The following is a 21,107-nucleotide window of genomic DNA, read 5'->3' as shown; positions in this document are numbered from 1 at the left end:
CCTTATATAAACAATGTCCTTAGGCTTACTTTCTTTCTTACAGACAGAACTCCTGTCATATCCAGGCTGCAACGAGCTTCTGAAGAACAGCCCTGTTTATTGCTTTTTAATTCATTCTATTAGTAATGCTCTGTTTGGAAAGACTCATTAACCTTTCCTAATACAATCATCTATGGAAACAGTATGGCAAAATACTTACAGTTTCCTTCAGATAATATGAGGTTTCTGGGGCATTTTAAATATAGGTTTTTCATAGTTAGCACACTGCCAAAGTTTTCTGTTTTGGATTTATGCCTTTAATAGAAAAAATGAGACAAAAATCGGATATTAAACAATGAAGTATCATTGTATTAATCAACAATTTCTTGCTTTTGCTAGTGCTCCTCTTATTTATTTTTATTTATTATTCATATTTATAGACCGCCCCCTCTCCCGAAAGGGACTCGGGGCGGTGTACAGTCACTAAAATACGTTATAAAATACATGCAAAACAGTTAAATAATTAAATAAGTAGGTAGGTGGAGGAGGTTACAGACTGTACATGGAATAATAAATATTAAATATAATATATAGTATAATAAAAACTTTTAAAACCCCAAACCCAATTAAAATGAATAAATCCCCGGGAGGTAAAACTAAGAAAGTGCCAGGCCAGCTGATTGAAATAGGTGAGTCTTTAACTTTTGCCGGAAGGAACGGAGGTCGGTGGTAGTTCGAATGTCAGGGGTGAATGTCCTCATCTGAATGAGGTTTGTATACATTATTAATGCATCACTGCACTGAACATGCAGGTTTTAAAAAGCATGTATATAGCATCATTGGATATGGGGAATGATGATTTTCAGACAAAACACCTTAATGTAAATAATGCTATGCTAGATTCCATCAACTTCTCAAACTTTTTGTCCCTTTTAAAGAAGGAGGTGTCCATTTTTCTACTTTATTCTCAGGGTGTTTTAGAACGGTTTAAATAGTTCCTCTTTTTGAGCTTACATTGTTGCTGGTGTGGTTGTTTTCCATTCTGTGGCTTTTCATAACTCTGCAGGGTCTCTGACTTTCCCAGGCTTTCTTCTCTGTGAAAGCTCCATGGAGTGAATTCAATTCTGGCCTCATTCATTGAAATATGGGAAATCAGGAGAGCTGCAGTCTGCTAAAAAGACTGTCCAGTGAATTTCTCCAAATCCTTTTCCTGGAAGAAATGGCAAAAGTAAAACAAAACAAAACAAAGCACTTATTAAGATGAAGTAGAACTGGGAAGGAACAAGCACAGGTTAATTTTTCAGCAGTGCAAGTCATTCCTCCCTATGGCACATGATCCATTTTCTGCAGATATTTGCACTCCTATTATATGCAAACAATCAATGAATATAGTATGAATTATTTCCAAATAAAATGGGCAGTTAGTTGCTCTTGTTATTTCTATGACGGTATTCTCAGTATTTGTATTAGAATCATTTCAAACTTTACATGCAAAATATATAAATGTATAAAAACGTGTTCTTTTTCATTTGATTCTTATAAGCTGCCTTGAGCTTGATTTCATCATAGAACAACTGTAAGTAAATAAATAGAATGCTCCTTATCCCTTTATGTATTTGTCCCAAGAAGACGAGTATACATATTTTACTGCTGTTAATGTGGTATGAATATAGATTCTAATTATAGTGGTCTTTAAAAGAACCTCCAGATTTTAATGGCTGGCATTTATTCCTTTGTGCAGTACTTTTGCAATGTGCTGGCTAAATTAGGTAACAAGCAACGTGTCTCCTATTGGAAGAATAGACTTAATTTAGTAGAATAATAGCCAACAAGATATTGTGCAGCTGGACAAATAGCCAGGAGAATGAATCAATTAACATTCAGTTCTAGCCATGAGCCATGAATAATGAATTCACTTTTGTAAACTGATGAAGTTCTTCTGAGAGTTTGTGTGAAGTTCTTTTTTTCCAATTTCCTTTTAATATTTTGGTATGCAAAAGATCAGGAAAGGTTTCATGAATCATGAATGTGAAAATACTTCTGATCATCCCAGAAGTTGAGGATCTGTCTCTTCCTCTAAGCAGAAGGATAAATTTCCATTTACAGGCACTGTGTTCTCTTCTTTGGGCAATACTGGGGCATATGGTGGAGGGATCATGCTGTTGCTCCCACTAAGCTCTCTGTTGTGAACAGACAGCAGCTTTCCTGGTTGAGTTGTCTATTGTAAATCTCAAAATATTCCAACTCATCCCTGCTTTTGAAGTGGAACCTTTGTATTCTAGGAAACACTGCCCTTATAGGAGCCTTGGTTTAGTGGCAAATTATATTCTTAATAGGTGGCTATTTAATTAAGCCCTTTGCCTAGCAATTTGGAGTTCAACATTTTACAATGATGGTAATAGTGGAAACCCATTAGAAATAGGAAAAATTCTCCCTCAGTTCACTCACCCACATCTCATACAAATGTTGGTGGAAATATAGTATTTATTTACCAGCTTGTTTTTGACTTGAGTAGATTACATATTATATGTCCAATTGTCCATAACTATGCAGCAATGTATTATTCCTATTACTGAAACACTTATTTTATGTTGCCATTATCTTCCCCTTCTCTGCAAGTCACTTAGAGTCAGTCACTGGTGGAGTGTATATAACTCAAGCGAGTAAGTGAATGAATAATATTAATGTGTTTTATACGTGTTCTTACTTTGTTCCTTTGAGTCAGCGTTGACTCATGGCAACTGCCTTAACTAGTCCCCATGGTTTTCTTGGCAAGGTTTCAGTAAGTGGTTTGCCATTACTTTCTTTCCAGTGTTGAGAGAGAAGAAATGACCCAAGGACTCACTTTTGTCCCTAAGATGAAACTAGAACTCTTCATCGCCCAGTTTCTAGCTTGGTGCCTTAATTACTAGATCAAACTGTCTCTTGTTTCACAGAATTACATATGCATACATCACTGTGGAGGTAGAGGAAAAGTGCAGCTGACAATGGTAAAAATGAAGAGCATGTCTTAGGTCCTGAGTATTTTTTTTTATATTTATAATACAACCTTGTAATCTTTAGATGTGCTGAAATGTATATCCCAGCTGCCCTACTATCATAGCCAATACACAGAGAGATCAGCAATTTCTGAAAAGCCAGAAGTTTATTTATTTATTCTATTTAAATAGCTGTTCATCTCACATTTGGGACTCTACTCATCTTACAATGGGAACTTAAACATTACCTTCTCAATAAACAGCTATTCAAATGCAATTTTTTTTAAAGAATTAAAGATGTTCAGTACAATCCCTGGGAGACCACAGCCATTCAAAATCAGCATAGCCATTTTAAGGAGTCCTCACTATACTCTGATGTCAGTCAGAGGCAAAACCAGGTTTTCAGGCTCTCCCAGAAAGTTATCAAGCCAATTGGATCTCAGGGGAGATGATGTTCTACGGGGTGGGTACAGCAACAGAAATGGCTCTCCTAAATTATAGTGGTTTAGGAATTGGTAACCTTTTCCCTATTAATTGTCATTAACTCATAGGAAGTGATACAAGGTGGTGGAGCTAAGAGTAGGTAGGGAAGCAACTGTTGTAACTCTATGGGTTCATATTAAAATTTGAAATTGTACATAAGTTAGAGATATATGTATATATTCAAAAGTTCCAAATAAACTCAGTCAGCATGATCAAAAAGTCTTTTTGTCCAAAGATGCATATGATGTTCTAATCCTCCACTTTATAGTTAGTCCGTTTCTCTGATGTGTCAAGATGTGAAATACTTCAATTATTTCTCTGCGGACAACTCAATTCCAAGCAACAGGATAAGTGCAGCAATTAGCAAATTAAAATGTTCAGCACCATGCCATAGTTTTGCAAAAATATTACAATTAAAGGTAATACCTTATTTTCCAAATCCCTCTAATATATGTATGTGTGTATGTGTGTGTGTGTGTGTGTATATATATATGTATGTATGTGTGTGTATGTATATGTGTGTGTATATATATGTGTGTGTATGTATGTATGTATGTATGTATGTATGTATGTATGTATGTATGTATGTATATACATTCAATACAATTCACTTTATTCAAGGGGAAATTATTCATCGCTATATAATTAATATGTGGCTTTAAAAAAACCAGCTTCTCAATAGATGTACAGTATAATGAAGCTCCCCCCCCCATTCTTACACAACTGAACCAGACAGTTAAGGAGAGTTAGAACAGCAGTACTGTGTGTCTCTTTGTTATCAAATAATCTCATAATTGGCAGTTTGTTCTTGTGATCAAAAATCAATATATAGGAAGTCCTCAATCTACAACCATTCATTTAATGACTATTCAAAGTTACCAAAAAAGAGAGAAACTTATAACCAGTCATTTCAATTACAACGATTGCAGCATCCCTGTGATCGGATTATCAGAATTCAGGATCTTGGCAACCAGCCGCTATTTACAGCATCTCAGGATCATGTCATTTTCATTTGCAACTATCCTGGGGGGTCCAACCATCCAATAAGCAAGATCAACAAGGAAAGCCATATTCATGTAACACAGGGGTGTCCAAACTTGGCAACTTTAAGATTTGTGGACTTCAACTCCCAGAATTCCCCAGCCAGCTCTGCTGGCTGGGGAATTCTGGGAGTTGAAGTCCACAAGTCTTAAAGTTGCCAAGTTTGGACACCCCTAATGTAACAACTGTGATTTGTTTAATAACCACAGTAAAATAAGGTAGTAAAATTGGGCACAGCTCACTTACTGACCCCATTGGTTAGCGATGTAAGTGATTCTAAATAAAGGACTATCTGTATTCCTGGGCCTATTACATTGTATTCATGGGTATTTCAAAGCAATAAATGGTCTTTCTGAAACTGAAAGGTGTTTTTAAAGAATCGTCTTTTTTAGAAAGGGGACAAGGCAACTGGAATGGATGCTTGACTTGCTCCATTGCCTGTCTCTTAGGTTTTAATTGAATCATTTTGCAGGCACAGTTAAAGAAGGGAACCCTAATAAAGAATTCTCAGCACGGCAACATTAGGAGTTTGGAAGGCAATAGTGGTTAACATGATGGCAAGTACAGAAATAGGGAAAAATACTAGCAACTTGTTCTGCTTCATCTTTCTAAAAGGAGGAAGGGATATAGATTTAGGTAGAGACCCAAGGGACAGAATGAAGTGCTAGCAAGCAAGCAAGCAAGCATTAACTGACTGACAGTTCTCTATGCTCACCTGTTGACCAGCAAGGACAAGCAATGATCGGTTGGTGATTTTGTGCAAGCTCTAGATTTACAAATCTGAAAAGGTGTAAATATAATCCATGTTTTGTATCAGTATTGAAGACATTTTAAATTGGATTCAGAAGGGTTGGGAATCAGAAAGGCTCGTAATCAGACATACATCTCTGTGCTACCGCTTTCCTTCCTCTTTGCCTCATACACAAATGGACACAGAAAGCAGGAAAGAAAGGCCATCTGCCTAAGGGAAATTCAGAGAAGAAAAGTGGCCCCACAGCACACAGAAAGCAGTAGGATGCTGAGGGCAATGTGAAATTAGACCCTTCCTTCCCTGTTGCGATTCTTGTTATTTACTGTACATGACTGAATTTATAAAGTCCTTTTTTTATTCAAGAGGAGGAGGAAAGCAAAAGCCATGGACATACAATAAGGCACTTCTAAACAAGAGCCTTATTCAGAAGCAGCTCTGGATATAACTAATCTCACAGTATGGGAAATAAAGTTGACTTATTTATGAGTGCTCAGTTTATTTCCGATTTGAACAACATTCCCTTTGTAATGCTACAGTTTTGCTGAACTTGTGAGCGTATCATTTTTCCATTGGAGGGAACAGCACCTCCGGGCTCTTGGGCTCAAAGAAGCTATTATCATTTCCTCACTGTCCCACTGTCCCCTTTAACAATGTCACCTTCCTGTTCTTGGTACCTGTCTATAGGGATTGTTGAGAATGTCTAGCAGGCTCAGAGATATTTAAATGGTTGCAATGATTGTTCAGACTCATTCCAGATGGACATCTGGAGGAGGTAGAATACTGCTATATATTTACTATATGCTGGAAATTTAATGTGGGCTTCCAATCACTAGCTTTGAATGTTGCTTATATTTGATAATTGTCTGGATGCAAAAGCTGAACTTGTGTAGCAACTGGAATTGGGGAAGCAGATTTAATGTGTTTTTGTTGGGGTTGCACATCCCTGGAAAAGCAAGCTCTCAGCTGTTACTAGATTTGCTAGTAGAGGTGAAGAGCATCCTTACACGACTGTACCTAGTGTGCCACTTGTGATTCTTCCTGATTAGGTTGAATTTTGCATTGATTATCTATGATTTGGTTACACTTATAATTCCCCACTTATAAGTGCATAACTTATATTATACTTATAACTCCCCACTTGTGACTATAATCATATTGCTTGTATCTTTCAATTTATATTGTTTTTATTTGTTTCCTAGTACAATTTGATAGCTTATTAGTAACCTTGACTATCACTAAGCGTTGTATCTTTTTTTATTCTTGATGAATGTATTGTTCTACTTATGTACACTGAGAGCATATGCACCAAAGACAAATTCCTTGTGTGTCCAATCACACTTGGCCAATAAAGAATTCTATTCTATTCTTAACCACAGCAACACATTGTATGTGAGACCTTTGACACAAAAAATGGAGCTGAGTTTTTAACTGGTGGAGGTACTGGGATCATATATTCTCTGGATGGAAAGATCTGCACTGATTCCCAATTGCTCACTGAATTTGTATAAGTGGTCCTTGACCTATGATCACAGTCAAGTCCAAAATTTCTGTTGCTAAACGAGACAGTTGATAAGTGAATTTTGCTCCATTTTACTATCTTTCTTGCCAAGTTGTTAAGTGAATCACTGAAGTAAAGTCAGTAACATGGTTGTTAAGTGAATCTGGATTCCCGATTGACTTGCTTGTCAGAAGGTCTCAAAAGGTGATCACACGACCCTGGGACACTGCAACCATCAGAAATACATGCTAGCTGTCAAGCATCCCAACTTTTATCACATGACCACAGGGATGTTGTAATGGTCTTAAGTGTGAAAAACAGTCATAAGACTTTTTTCAGTGCTGTTGTAACTTTGAATGGTCACTCAATGAATGGATGTAAGCTGTAGTGCTTTTTAAAAACCATTTAAGGTCTGACTGCCTCTTCCTTTACAAACCCTCTATTGAAAATGTTTCCCTGCCCCACTGTCTGAAACAGTGGAACATGGGACAGGCCCATCTCTTGTGATTTTTCAGTTTTATATTATGTACTCCTTCGGAAGCTTAACTTGGCCATCATAGTTATCATTTAGAAAATCTGGAAACCTATTTCATTGCCAGGCTTTTAAGAGTTAATATATTTTAGCATTCTTTTTTTGTGTGTGTTTTTTTAATCAGTGCAGCCTAAGTTAGTCACTTTGTGTGCCAAAACAGGCAGGAAAATAGGATGTATATCAAAGAACAAATTATTAGTCACCGTAGAAAATGCAACCATGTTAAAAGTCTTGGAGGAAAGTGCCTGATTGAAAAAAATGCTGACATGCTATAATTTTAGCACCACAGCTTGGAAGAGGTTTTTAAATGTAACAGAGTTAATTTTCTGTTGTAACTAGCAGCAAAATAATTCTCCTAGCAGTTTCTTTTACCCTTTTTAAAAAAGTGTTTTGAGTCTTTTTGGGGGGGGGGGGGGGGCAAATGTAGATGGGGCACTAACAAATTATTTTACCCTTCATTTATATAGGAAATAGATAGGAGTGAAGGACTTTGTCTTCCTCCAGGATCTGTGGTAAAGTCAGCACATGGCACGCTCAGGGCATAAGACACTGATAAATACTTTGGTTGGTCAATTCAAGAAGATCAGTGAATTGTTCATAGTCTTATCTGTATTGTCAGAAAACTTTCAAAGTCATCTTAACTGAATAGAACCATAGACTCCTTTAGAACTGCTTTGTGGAATAGGAGGAGGCCTTGGAGTTTGCGTGGTGTGGCTATACATTATGTTCCTGAATATTTATTATATTCGTAGCACGGCTATCTAATATGCAACCCAAAGAGTAGGGAGAAGGACAAATTAAACTTGCTATTTCTCTTCTATATTTTCTTTCAAAGGTTACTAATTCTATTTCAAATCACGCTTCCATCAGTTCAGATGGCATTTTCCCTTGAAATGAAAATCATAGCTTCAAGAATGGCAATAAATAAATAAAATAACTCGCCCACACATGCAGTTTCTTAGCCTCCTTGAAACTTGAAGTAGCAGAAATGTGCATATTAATGATATAAATACAACATATATCTTGCCTGTGGAGCCAGTTTGATGTCATGATTAAGGTGTCAGGCTAGAAACTGGCAGAGTTAGAGAGTTAGCTAGAATGCATAGTCCGCTTTAGATGGAAAGCCAGCTGGGTGACCTTGAGCCAGTGACTTTCTCTCAGCTCTAGGAAGCAGGCAATAGCAAACTACTTCCCCCAAAAATCCTTGCCAAGAAAACTTCCGGAACTAACCCAGGCAGTTGCCCAAAAGTCAAAAACTGACTCAAAGGCACCCCAAAATAAAAGTCTTGTCTAACCCAACTCCCAGAACCAAGAATGTGCATATTGAGTTGAAAAGCTATTGCATGCTACCGCTATTGCACATTATGTATAGCATTTAGGTGAAGTAATTTACATTTCAGATAGTCCTTGCCCTTACAACCACAACTGAGTCCAAAATTTCTGTTGCTAAGTAAGATATTTGATAAGTGAGTTTTGCCTCATTTTATGACCTTTCTTGCCAGAGTTGTTAGGTGAATCTCAAGAGTTGTTAAATTAGTAACATGGTTATTAAATGAATCTGACTTCCCTATTGACTTTTCTTGACAGAAGGTTACAAATTGTGATCACATGACCTTGAGACCTTGCAACTGTTACAAATATGAGCCAGTTGCTAAGTGGTGAATTTTGATCATGTGATCATGGAGATAATGCAATGGTCATAACTGTGAAAAGCAGTTATAAGTCATTTTTTTAGCGCTATGACTTAAATGATCACGAAATAAACTGCTGTAAGTCGAAGACTATCTGTCATGTCGCAAAATGTCACGCCTATCTGGGTCACAAAATGATATCATGTCTCACTAAAAAAAAAGCTCAATTTATTTATTTCCTGACTTGTTACATCAACAATAGTAAGCATTAAGATTTATTCCTTTTCACCCTCATTGGACTTGATTATTTGTATACAATATTTCACTTTCTGCTTAATAACATAGATATGGTAACCCATCATGGGCAGGCTGGCTGGCAAATTCTGGAAGTTGAATCACAACTTCTTAAGGTTGCTTGGTTTGACAAGCACTGGATTAGAACAATCACATCTATTAAAATGGTTTTATATGGTCAGACCTTTGTCAGTCCATTCTAGACTTGTCTGCTATAAGATGTAGGAATCTGAACCTCCTTTTCGCAAGGCCACTTTCAGAAACAGCTATGGGCAGTGGTGAAATTCAAATTTTATTACTGCCGGTTCTGTGGGCGTGGCTTGGTGGGTGTGGCAGGGGAAGGATATGGCAAAATCCCCATTTCCTCTGGATCAGCTGGGACTTGGGATAGATGAGGGTGGGGCCAGCAAGAGGTGGTATTTGCCAGTTCTCCGAACTACTCAAAATTTTTGCTACCGGTTCTCCAGAAACTGTCACAACCTGCTGAATTTCCCCCCTGGCTATGACCCTTGTGTTGCTCGTTCTACCATTCTTAAAAAATAAAAATGCCAGGTGGCTGAAAACTGGTGCAGTATCTGGAAGCATGCTTGCCTGCCCAGGAAAAGAAAAAAAGATAATACAATATCCTGGTAGAATTACAAATAGTCCTCACTCAACGAGTGGAAGCTATGTCACTAAATGCCACAGTTACCAAGCAGAAAATCACATTACCATCACAAACTTACAACAGACTCACGTTCCATTTGGTCATTAAGCAAATCACTATGGTTGTTAAAGAAAACATCTCATGACCACAACTTATGATTTTGCATAAATGCACAACAGTTGTGAAGCACCTGAAATGGCGATCACGCAACTGTGGGATGCAAGGACAGTCATACATTTTTTTACACTGTTGTAACATTGAACGGTTGCTAAATGAGGTGTACGCAAGGACTACTTTAATTAGGGCCAACGGGATTGCCTTAGTGGAACAGCGTACTTAGTTATAGCAGACATTTTGTGACTGCACAAACCTCTCTCACAGTAAGCTTTTAGAAAAAGTGCTGCAATGTACTTTCAGCATTTCAAAAGTTACTCTTAGTCTTATATCAAGATATACGTCTAGCAAAAGCGGAAAAGGAAAGTAATTAGATTCTAATTTTTGTCCCTGACCTTTTCTTTGAAAAGCTCTTTGTGTTCTGATTTTAAAATATATTTTGATTAAAAAGGATTTTAAAACTGGTTTTATTTTAATTCTGATTTTAAAACTGATTTTTAAATTTATATTTAAGTGACCCTGAGATGCAACTGTATTGTGTGAACATCTAAAGTTATCTCTGGAGGAAAATGATATTTTGATATATTAAGCAGTGCTCTCTATAATGGGATCAGTGTTATCTATGAATCTTCTTAATGACTGTGAACATTGCTAAGTAATAAAAACCAATGCTGCCATAATTAGCATGGTATTGCTGGATGGCAAACAGCCCCTCAAAAGTACAGCATTCTCAGGGGCATTAATTCATTCTCTGTTTCAATTTGCCTAATTATCTCTGTAGGTTATTCAAACTTGGGTAGCAGCATGAAGTTTTGTAGGGGAAGAATTCTGAATTTTTATTCCATTCTCCTGGATTCTCACCTAATGTGATATAAAAATCGAGCCTTTTCTTAATCAGCTGTTTTCACAAGGTTTGCAATGCACAGCCATAGCAGAGGACATCACAAGAAAAGGCCATTCTTTCCCTCAGTATCAAGTCCTTTCTTGTTTTAAAGCAGTATGCCACAAAACTGTTTTTTAATCCCCTTCCCCTTTTCTTTTTTCCTTTTGCTTTGGTGATTCTCAAACTCATTCTTTGAAGAAAAAAAATCCCATGCAGTTTAATGTGATAGGGATAACCTATTCTGCAGTTAGAAATATGTCCTTAAAGGTCTTAGCTTTATGAAAAATCCCTTAAGACAAAAACAAATAACACAAGTGATTGCATTCCCAGTGAAATCACAGATATTCGTTTATAAATAAAAGTTGGACATTGCAAAGGGTTTTGGGGTCGGATGAGTTAGTAGACTTCAGTCCACCTTCCATAGGACTTTTCAAAGACAGGCTCAAAATCAGAAGATGGATTTCAGCCAACAATGATCAAAAACGAATAGTCAAAGTGTTAATCTAGGGCTAACTAGACTGGCCCCGATTTTTGGAAGTTCATTCGGTGATTTTGTTTCTTAAGTCCGTCTTACTTTATAAAATTAATATGAGAAAAATTGGGGAATGAGTATGTCTGCCATCTTGACTTGCTGGATTACATAATTTGCCTGCGTTTATACCCTTTGCCTGCCTGCTATAAATCTCCAGTACTCAAAGGTGGCCTGAAGACATTTTGTCTGTTTAATTCTAGGCTGAATCATGCACTTTGTCCATATCTTTCATGTCCAGTGAAAATACTGGTCCAGTGAAAAGAGCAAGTACTGACTTCTGATTGAGAAGAATAAAGATTTTTTTAATAAAAAAATATAGACGATCAAGAAAAATCAAATCAGATTTTAAAAAGACAGGATAATAACTCTGGAGGTTTTTTTCTCTTTTTTCTTTCATCATCAAAACTACTTAAACAAATCCTAGCACAAGAATGAGAGACAAACAGTAGAATAGCATACATCCAAATATTTTCATGGAGATAGTAACGCAAGAAATGTATTGATTCACATAAATATTAATGAACCTAATATAAACCTCAACCCTCTTCTTAGTTTTATCTGGAAGGAATGTTGTCACAGTGTTGGAGATTTTACAAGCCAGAAAGACTAGTTAATATTTAGACTATTCCATATGCAGTATTGGCAACTGATTTGCATATCCTTATGACATTATTGAACTTCATGCCCTTCCTCCTGCTTTAGAGGAAGGACACATTGGGTCTTTCCTTTGTACTTCTAAGATGGACAGTTTTACTCTGATTGAAATGTGTTCCTCTTCTCTGGACCTGGAATTTGCTTCCCAGTCCTGAAGTGAGGATGCCTCCATCACTTTCTATTGTTTCTGGCTACTCTGAGAACTAGCTTTGCCTTGTTTTTGTCCCCAATGGATTTTTAATGTTTTGTTTTCTCTCACAATGCAGCAAAACATGTGAGGGAAAACAGGGACTAGAGCTCTATTATTGGCTTGCTAAAAAGTGCTCTAGCAGATGGGTGTAGTTGAAGAGGGAGAGATGAGGATGCTTGAGTACCACAGTACACATAAACATGTCCTGGCAACTCTGTGGAATGGGCCATCAAATCACCCTTGAATGTCTTCAAAGCATCTGAAGGCTCCCAATTTAAGTCAATATCTTTGACTTAATATTTGAAGATTCAGTTTGAAGGAGGGATTTGACTGAACCCCCTACAAAGATTTCATCCATTACCACCTTATAAAATATTTCTCAATTGTTATTACTTATAAAAGTGAGTATATGTACAGTTATATAGATCTATACTCATGTATATACTCATTTTCCCTGTGTTCAGCAATATGGATGGCAGAAGGATGAGGTGATGAGAGGAGAAGCTGAGGTACTTTGAGAAAGTCTGAATACATCCTGGAATGATCTGTTTGCGATGTGGAGAGTTTGTTGTGGAGGTGGTGGGATCCTTCTGTAACATGTTGCAAGAATCAGAATGTGAAAAAGCAATATATTAATACAAAAAATGTTCCCATTTGAACATAATCTTAGCCATAGTCTTTCCTTCTTAATATAAGTATAACATGCCAATCTGAAAACAACCCTAAATTTGATAAGGCAGGATAAATGCAAGGTAATTTAATGTCATCTTGTTATGAATGAGTATAAATTATATTTCTGTGGCAAGCACTCTTTCTGTTCACTTCTTTTCTACCCCCTTATGCTTTATGAGCATTGCCAGATGGAGAATTATGAGGTTTTTTTTAACAAGGCCTCCCTGAATCCTGCCAAGAATGCTCTTACTCTATTGATTCCAGTTGCAAAATGGGCAGGACTGATCCGGATTCATTTCACACCAATATCATAGTTCACTGAGATCTCAGCTGATCGCTTGAATGTTTTTTAAAAAATTAAAGTTATGTCCGTGCATTTTGGTATACTACATAATTCAGTGGCATAAGTGGAAAAATGGGAACAAATACAAAGTCTTAGCAAAAAAAAATTCATATAAAATAGCAACTTGCTCATGGAATGATAGATTGTATATTAAGGTTTCCATTTTTTTGGTCGGCAATTAAAACAAAGACTCAGAACTTCCCTATTTTAAAATGGAAATCTCATCCCAAAATAAATAGTTATTGATTATTCATGTAATCCTTTTTTCAAATCCAAAATTAGGTTACAGTAAGTTACTGTTTTGTTGTAACCAGATGAGCAAAGAGAAAGATCCACATGTTTACATAAAGCTTATACAATATGTTGATCAACAGACAGTTTGAGTGTGTGTATACATTAACCAAAGATCCCAACTACAGAAAGCATTACTCTAAAGCAGATAAAGAAATGCAAAGAAGAGGGACTCTGCAGGGACTCTTCATGTGAAATCATTAAAGACACATTCCTGGGGGGGGGGGGGGAAGCACAGTATATTTGATATATGAGTTGAGCCAAGGCTCTGATTAGTATTCCTACAGTCTAGCCTTGTGTTTACTGCTGGAAGAGATAAGACACAGCAACATATCTCTCTGAAGGCATGAACTTTGTAATCCATTAATCGTTACCACACACGGATTGGCAAAATAACAAAAAAAATCTATTTTTAAAGATGTTAAATTACAGGCATGAGAAAGAATATTAAAGAAAAACATGTAGAATTTGTGGTTACCAAATATAAGCAAACATAATCAGGATGCTGAACTTATTCAACCTGAATTCTTTTTCATACAGCAGAAATGAACATACATATATAGCAGTGATGGTGAACCTTTTCAGCACTGACTCCTGAAAAGGGAGCGCTGCTCGCTTGTCTGGGACGTGATCCAGAAGATGAGTTTCCCAGGGGGCATGTGTGTGCCGGAAAATGCACTTCTGGTTTCCAGTGGGCACATGTGTGCTGGCCAGCTAGACTTCCAGTTACTGGCACACATGTGCACACAATGATCAGCTGGCCAGTGTGCATGCTCACACCAGAAAACAGAGGACCAGGTCTTCCAGTTTCCGACACTGCTGCATGCACGAGGGCAAGCTGAGCATCATGCATGCATGCCCGCCAGAAACCTGGAAGAGGAATGGGCGATGCCGTGTCTGTCAGGTGACATGGTCCCCTGTGCCACTTAGGGCTCGCATACTATAGGTTCACCAACACGGATATATAGTATGTGTCATCTTACACTAATTTCTCTTAAAAAGATGCATATAGCAAACCAAACTGTGTAGTCAACCAAGATGAATTTTTACAATGGAACTAAAAGAACCAGTTCATCTGCTTACCCAATAATACAAAAAATGTATCATCAAGTACTTGATGAAGATAACCATTTTAATGAAGAGTAATCTTGAATGAAATTGGGAACCCAAGGGTCAACCTGATGATGGAAACCAATGATTTTATTTCTATTTATTTAAAATTTTGAACAATCGCACCTGGTAAACCACCAACTGGCAAACATGGCAAGACTTGGAAAAAGAGACCAATTTGTGCTATTAGGCAATGTGCAGAAGTAAATTTCCCATTTAACAAAACCCAATCTAAGACTTCTCTATCATCTCATTCCTCTATTTCTCAAGTCAACCCACCCAAAGCATTCCCAAAAGTGGGGGTCAGTTCAGGTAACCCAGCTGTCGTAATTGTAATAGAATAGAAATATTATAAAGTACAGTATAGAGAATACATTGCAATAATAATAGTAGAGAGAATGCTCATTGTAATAACAGTAATTATTATAGTAGTATAGAAATAATGATATAGCAAAATATAGGAGAGAGGCTATAGAAAGCACTTACATATAAATTGGTAAGTTTCACATATCATTTTTATATTTTTTAGAGAGATTTAAAGAAACTATGTCGCCCAGCTTCCAGTGCTTTTGCATGTTTTTTAAGCCTGGATCAATGGTTTTAAAAAGAATTCTTGACAGTTACATAAACATTCAAATGTTTTCGCAATTTAGCTGTTGGTACTGTAGATACATTGAACTAAATCCACAGTATCCTTAATCAGTTTTGTTCCATCATCTAGTATTCATGGAAGACACCATTTTGGGGAAACTATTGTAGCTAAAAGAAAAGAGATTGTCATAGTCTACATAGTCTACAGAGACTTAACTATATTCCAAATGCAGGAATACTCCGCTACTTTCATGAATAGTCTAGCAGTATAATAAAACTGTCTATATCTATATTCTCCATGGATATGGAACACCAGCATGAGGGATATGTGAGTCACTGGTTAAGGAATTAATGTGTTTCTCAGCCATTTCCGGGAGAAACATATCAATATTCATTGTCTCCCTTGAATATGCATTAGAAATACTTAGAGTTGTCTTCACATTCAAGCAGTGGTGAAATTATTTCTTTTTACTACCGGTTCTGTGGGCGTGGCTTGGTGGACGTGTCAGCGAAAGGATACTGCAAAATCCCCTACTCCAGGGGAAGGATACTGCAAAATCTCCATTTCCACCCCACTCTGGGCCAGCCAGAGGTGGCATTTGCTGGTTCTCTGAACTACTCAAAATTTCCACTACCAGTTGTCTGAACTACTCAGAACCTTTCTGCTACTGGTTCTCCAGAACCTGTCAGAACCGGCTGGATTTCACCACTGCATTCAAGCCAATACAAGTGAAACTCCCTTCATATGTCCTGACTAAATATATGGAGATTGAGGACTATTGGGTAGAATGCATGAAAACTGGTGGTGAGATTCAGCCAGTTCACACCTCTTCAGGAGAACCGGTTGTTAACTTTCTGAGCAGTTTGATGGAGTGGTTGTTGGAAGAAATCATAAGGGAAGAGAACTGGTTGTTAAATTATTTGAATCCCACCACTGATGAAAACCCCTGTTTTCTCCTCACGTTCAATCCTTCTCATGTTCAGACAAACATCTGAAGTGTAAGTGTAAGTCTACTATGCATTATTATACATTCTTCAACATTGATTTGAGTGGTAAGTTTTCATAGACAAATGCCACAGGGAGGACAGTTTGCTTTTAGTTAAGTTGATAAGGCAATGTTGTTGGCCAATTAAGTCTTATGCAAGTGACTAACACTGACTTCCTATTGGGAATCTAGCCCAGGAGGATGATATTTAAGAGCACAAAATCAGTCATTCCTTCTTATGCTTCTAGGCTGACAGAGTTGCTTAGCCTCAGTGCTGATATTTGCATCAGTGGCTAAATAGCTAATGTTTACCCCTTCAGACTGTTATTGTTTTTATGTGTTTGTTTCTCATTCACAATTCACATGGCTAATTGCAAGAGGATAAATATGCTTTCGGAGAGGGGCACTGAGAGGGGAACCTCCTTCAGAGCCATTTAATATGAATGTGCCTCTTCCTCTGGCATTAGAAGCGTATCCTTTTGACAAAGAGAAACCTTTCCCAATTGCAAATAATTTTTTGCAGGGCAAAATAAGGGGAACAAGCTGCTCTGCCAGGATTTTGTGTAGCTTTATTTGATGCGAAGAATACTGGGAAACTTTCCAGAGCTAGCTTTCTATACTACAAAGTCATGCCTCTGCTACGTTGAGAATGCAATTAGTCAAGTCTCTCAGGACTTTCATTGTTTATCTTGTGCAGCCTAATTCATTATTAAATAAGACAACAAAACCCCCTTTCCCCATTGACCTGTGACACATGGGTGGTTTAATACTAAAGCATTTCTGTAGGCAAAATATAACTGTTCAGCTGTAGAAAGGCTGATCAAATTCAGTCTTTTCATTGCTAGCAGAGATCTTGTATGCCTCCAGCAGATGCTGTACTACAGTAATCTTCTTCACCATTGGATATTCTGGCTTTAGTTGCTGGGAGTGATAGACAAACATTTGCAGGGACCCAAACACTCCTTGACAAAAGCAATTAACATACCACTTGCATTTACTATAGGGCCTTTAACAGACCATAGAGGATTTGCGTGGAATTCCTTCCTTCCTCCCTCCCTCCCTCCCCCCCTTCCTTCCTTCTTTGCTCCTTCTCTCCCTCCCTTCCCCCTCTTCCCCTTCCTTCCTTCCTTCCTTCCTTCCTTCCTTCCTTTCTTCCCTCCTTCTTTCCTTCCTTCCCCAGACTGATTTATGCTAGGACCACATTCTGAACCAGGTGGTTTTAAGTTGCCTCTCCACATATGCATTATTTGTGTTGGTTATTTTTGCTGTTTGAAACTCAAGCAATCAAAGCAAGTTCTCTGCCACTTCTGTACAGCAGCTGTTTGAATACCATGTCTTAAGTTTACATCATGTATTCTTTCTCTTTTCCTTCCTAATGATGTCTAGGCCTGAAGTGAAATCTAAGTTCAAATCCTCAGATGGCCTTGAAGCCCAATAGAGAGGACTTTCCTTTAAAGGGAGGTTGCATTTTATGGAATATTTTCAATGCAACTCTAATACATAACTGATGTGAGTTGTCTAGATAACTGATCAAGCTTAGCTATCTAATAAGTATTCTTTAAATTTGTTCTAAGAACTATATCAGAGCTCAGGGAAGCTTTTTTGATTGACTAAAATCCACACATGTTGCTAACAGATGTTGTAAAATTGTATTAATAGTTTGAGAATAAATACATTAAGGAAAATATCCTCTTCATATAACATTACAATCCTAAAAGTGCTTCTTAATTACCATTTCCAGATGGCTATCTGTGAACAGATAGCACAGGGTCCTCCAAGTGAATCCTCCGAGTATCATAATTTGATCAACTATGCTTGAAAAGGATGTATAGTTACACACACTAGTCATTACCTTTAGATTAATTGCATTCTAAATATCCCAGTCTTCAATACTTTATCAGCAGTCCCACATGGCTTATAAAAGAGTAGGAAATATGAATAGTACAGAACAAGTAAAATTCATTACTATGCCTAAGCGTAAATTTCATAAAATGGAATAGGATTTATTCTACTTGACTGTACTTCTACACAAAGAAATCTGCTAATTAATTTAAGTACATAATCACCAGATGCATAAGTCAGGCAACAGTTGTGTGTTTTTGTCTGTTGGCCAAACAAATCATAATTTCTATGATTATAGGGAAGATTGGGGTTTGATAGAAAGAGAGAATTGAGAAATCATATGTCTTATTGCTAGTGGATGATGACTAACACTGTTCAGGATGACTGTATCACCACATAGGGTAAGTCTGAGAAACAAGAAATTGCTCAAACTGGTTATGCCTGCCCTATGCTCTTTAAAGCAGCTTCTTGTCCAAAGATGTAATGGAGAAACTGGTACGGAAAATATGGCTGAGGTTTCTACACAATAAGATAGAAGGCATACTGTTTGCTCTTTTCTGTTTGGGTGCCTTCCGGATGTATTGAATTGGGACATCCATATTGACTAGAGATTATAGAAATCATCAAATACAGTACATCTTAAGAACCTCAGATTGGAGAAGGATTATTTGACTGCCCCTGACCAGTTTCTCCTTGTTGACTGGTCCTGGTTTGTTAATTGTTTGCTGAGGTCCTCTACGAGATGAAACAGTAGAAAAAAATGCATAGAGAGTCTGCTATAGGAGTTGAAGTCCAACTCATCTGGAGAGCAAAAGATAGCATAAAGTTTACCTCTTTTATTTAAGAGTTGACAAAGGATAGTGAAGAATTTACTTCTCTTATTTAAAGCAGGAAATACACAGAGCTTTAACTGTGGTTTTCCTTTGCAAAACATCCTTGAAAGTGGCATTGAAAGGACTTGAAACATGGAAAGAAAGAAATCTATTACCTTTGTAGATGCAAGGGTGGGTGTGGGTGTAATGGGCATACAATTTGGAATTTGTTCTTGTTCTTTCATCTTTCTCATCAAATTCTTTTTTTTTCTTTTCTCTTTCTTACTATTTTTTAACTCCCCCCCTTTTCCCCTGCCCTGTTGCCCCACTTCCCTCGCCCCCATTTTCTGTCCTTCAGAACTCTCCATCAGTCTTCTTGCAGTGATAGTAATTGTATGCGGACTGGCTCTAGTTGCAGTTTTTCTATTCCTTTTTTGGAAGCTGTGTTGGGTTCCTTGGAGGAACAAATCTATTTCAACTAATACCCCCACCACTCAGAATTTGGCAGAGCACGAGAAAGACAATATGGCTGACAAGCTAAAAGATACTGGGACTCTTGGATTCTTGGAAGCAGCAGTAAAAATCAGTCACACATCACCAGATATCCCAGCAGAAGTTCAAATGTCCATGAAAGATCATCTCATGCGACGCACACGAATGCAGAGACAAACAACAGAACCTGCGTCTTCCACCAGGTAAGAGCAATTCTTTGGCTGTTATCTATTGTATTAGATCATACTTCATTAACTTAATTTTCTGACAGTTAGAATAATTAATCAATGGAACAACTTGCCTCCAGAAGTTATGAATGCTTCAACACTAGAAGTTTTTAAGAAGATGTTGGATAACCATTTGTCTGAAGTGGTGTAGGGTTTCCTGCCTAAGCAGGGGGTTGGACTAGAAGACCCGCAAGGTGTCTTCTAACTCTGCTATTGTATTGTATTGTATTCTGTTCTGTTCTACTCTACTCTACTCTACTCTACTCTACTCTACTCTACCCTACCCTACCCTACCCTACCCTACCCTACCCTATACTATCTTGTGGTCTCCAGATTCATCTGTCTATGATCAAGAACCTGACTATGATCAAATTCAGACTACTTCTGCCATATCTACTATCAAAATGAGCAACTTTTTCCTTGTAAACATATTTTTGACACTTGAAAATTACTAAGAAAAAAAGGTGACTAAACTGAATTTTTGGCTGACATAGACCTCCTAGATTTAAACTGAAGGAAACTCCTCTTATTCAATGTTGGTTTCTTCCAAAGGTTGACTTGATAGTAAACCAGCTCATGTATTACACTAAACTCCCTGAAGGCTGTTAATCTTAACTAAAAGAGTCAAACCTTATTTTTGTGACTTGACCTCATTGTGTCAAGCTGTCAATATGTTTGTGGCTACTTTAATTTTGTTAGAACTTACAGAGTCAAGGAGATGTATCAGTGACATGGCATACTGTCAGATGGAATTACAGCCTTTTGCACTTTTTCTTGCTAGTGTGGCTCAAGCAAGAATAATTAGATAAACGGACTTGACATATCACTCACTACATTGGCTTAGAGGAAGCTGCATTCTAGTGTTTAAGATAAGCTACTGCCTCAGGGACACTCTAGTCTTAAATGGAGGAATAATGCATGCATAAAGATTCATTACAAAGAAAGGCAGGGTATGTAGAAATCTGAATGCTGAGGACAATCTGGGACTTTTTTGCCCAGAGGTCACTGATACTCATATCTCACCCACATAATTTTTTCAGCTGAGATGTAGAATGATTGCACTCATGTGGTTGTTGGATATATAATAAAAGAGCAACTTTTACTCAGGTGTCTATCAGTTTCTCCCATAGAAGAGAGAGAATTTCTATCACTTCTAAGTATGATGGTTAATAGTGAAGAACAGTGGCATTTTCAGCCAGAAATATCTATAAAGAGAACATCTATTGTCTGTCTATTTTATTTTCCATTTCTTTGGTTGATGTTATTCTACTCAAACAGGAAATATCACACAGACATACTTGTGAAGATGTGTAATATCTACAAGATATTCCTACAGTAGTTTTTGTGAATGGCTACTCTACACACAGGTCTCCCTTTCTCAGCTTCCCCTGAGTATGCAGTCTTTTACAGCCTAATGCCTTTTTGTTGCATTGATACGTTGTATTGGACAGAATGTACATAAATATATGCAGACAGTTTCTTCCTCCCATATATACATGAATCTACCACATGAATACATTTATACCTCTATATCC

The 21,107-nt window shown here is 37.4% G+C and overlaps 1 protein-coding gene across 2 annotated transcripts in view; it reads left to right on the top strand.

Moving 5' to 3' along the window:
- The window catches only part of SYT6 (synaptotagmin 6), a gene marked incomplete at both ends in the record, with an annotated part of 131,121 nt that overhangs the window by 41,051 nt on the left and 68,963 nt on the right, over positions 1-21,107 (top strand). For both annotated transcript variants that reach the window (XM_081946559.1, XM_081946560.1), the window contains one exon: positions 19,212-19,548. In XM_081946559.1, the coding sequence (XP_081802685.1) occupies positions 19,212-19,548 (337 nt within the window). The remainder of the gene's footprint in view (positions 1-19,211; positions 19,549-21,107) is intronic.

Source organism: Natrix helvetica (genome assembly GCF_964273705.1).
Source record: "Natrix helvetica genome assembly, chromosome: 3".
In the NCBI taxonomy this organism is placed as follows: domain Eukaryota; kingdom Metazoa; phylum Chordata; class Lepidosauria; order Squamata; family Natricidae; genus Natrix; species Natrix helvetica.
The sequence above is the reverse complement of the archived record's forward strand: the minus strand, read 5'-3'. Positions and strand labels throughout refer to the sequence as shown.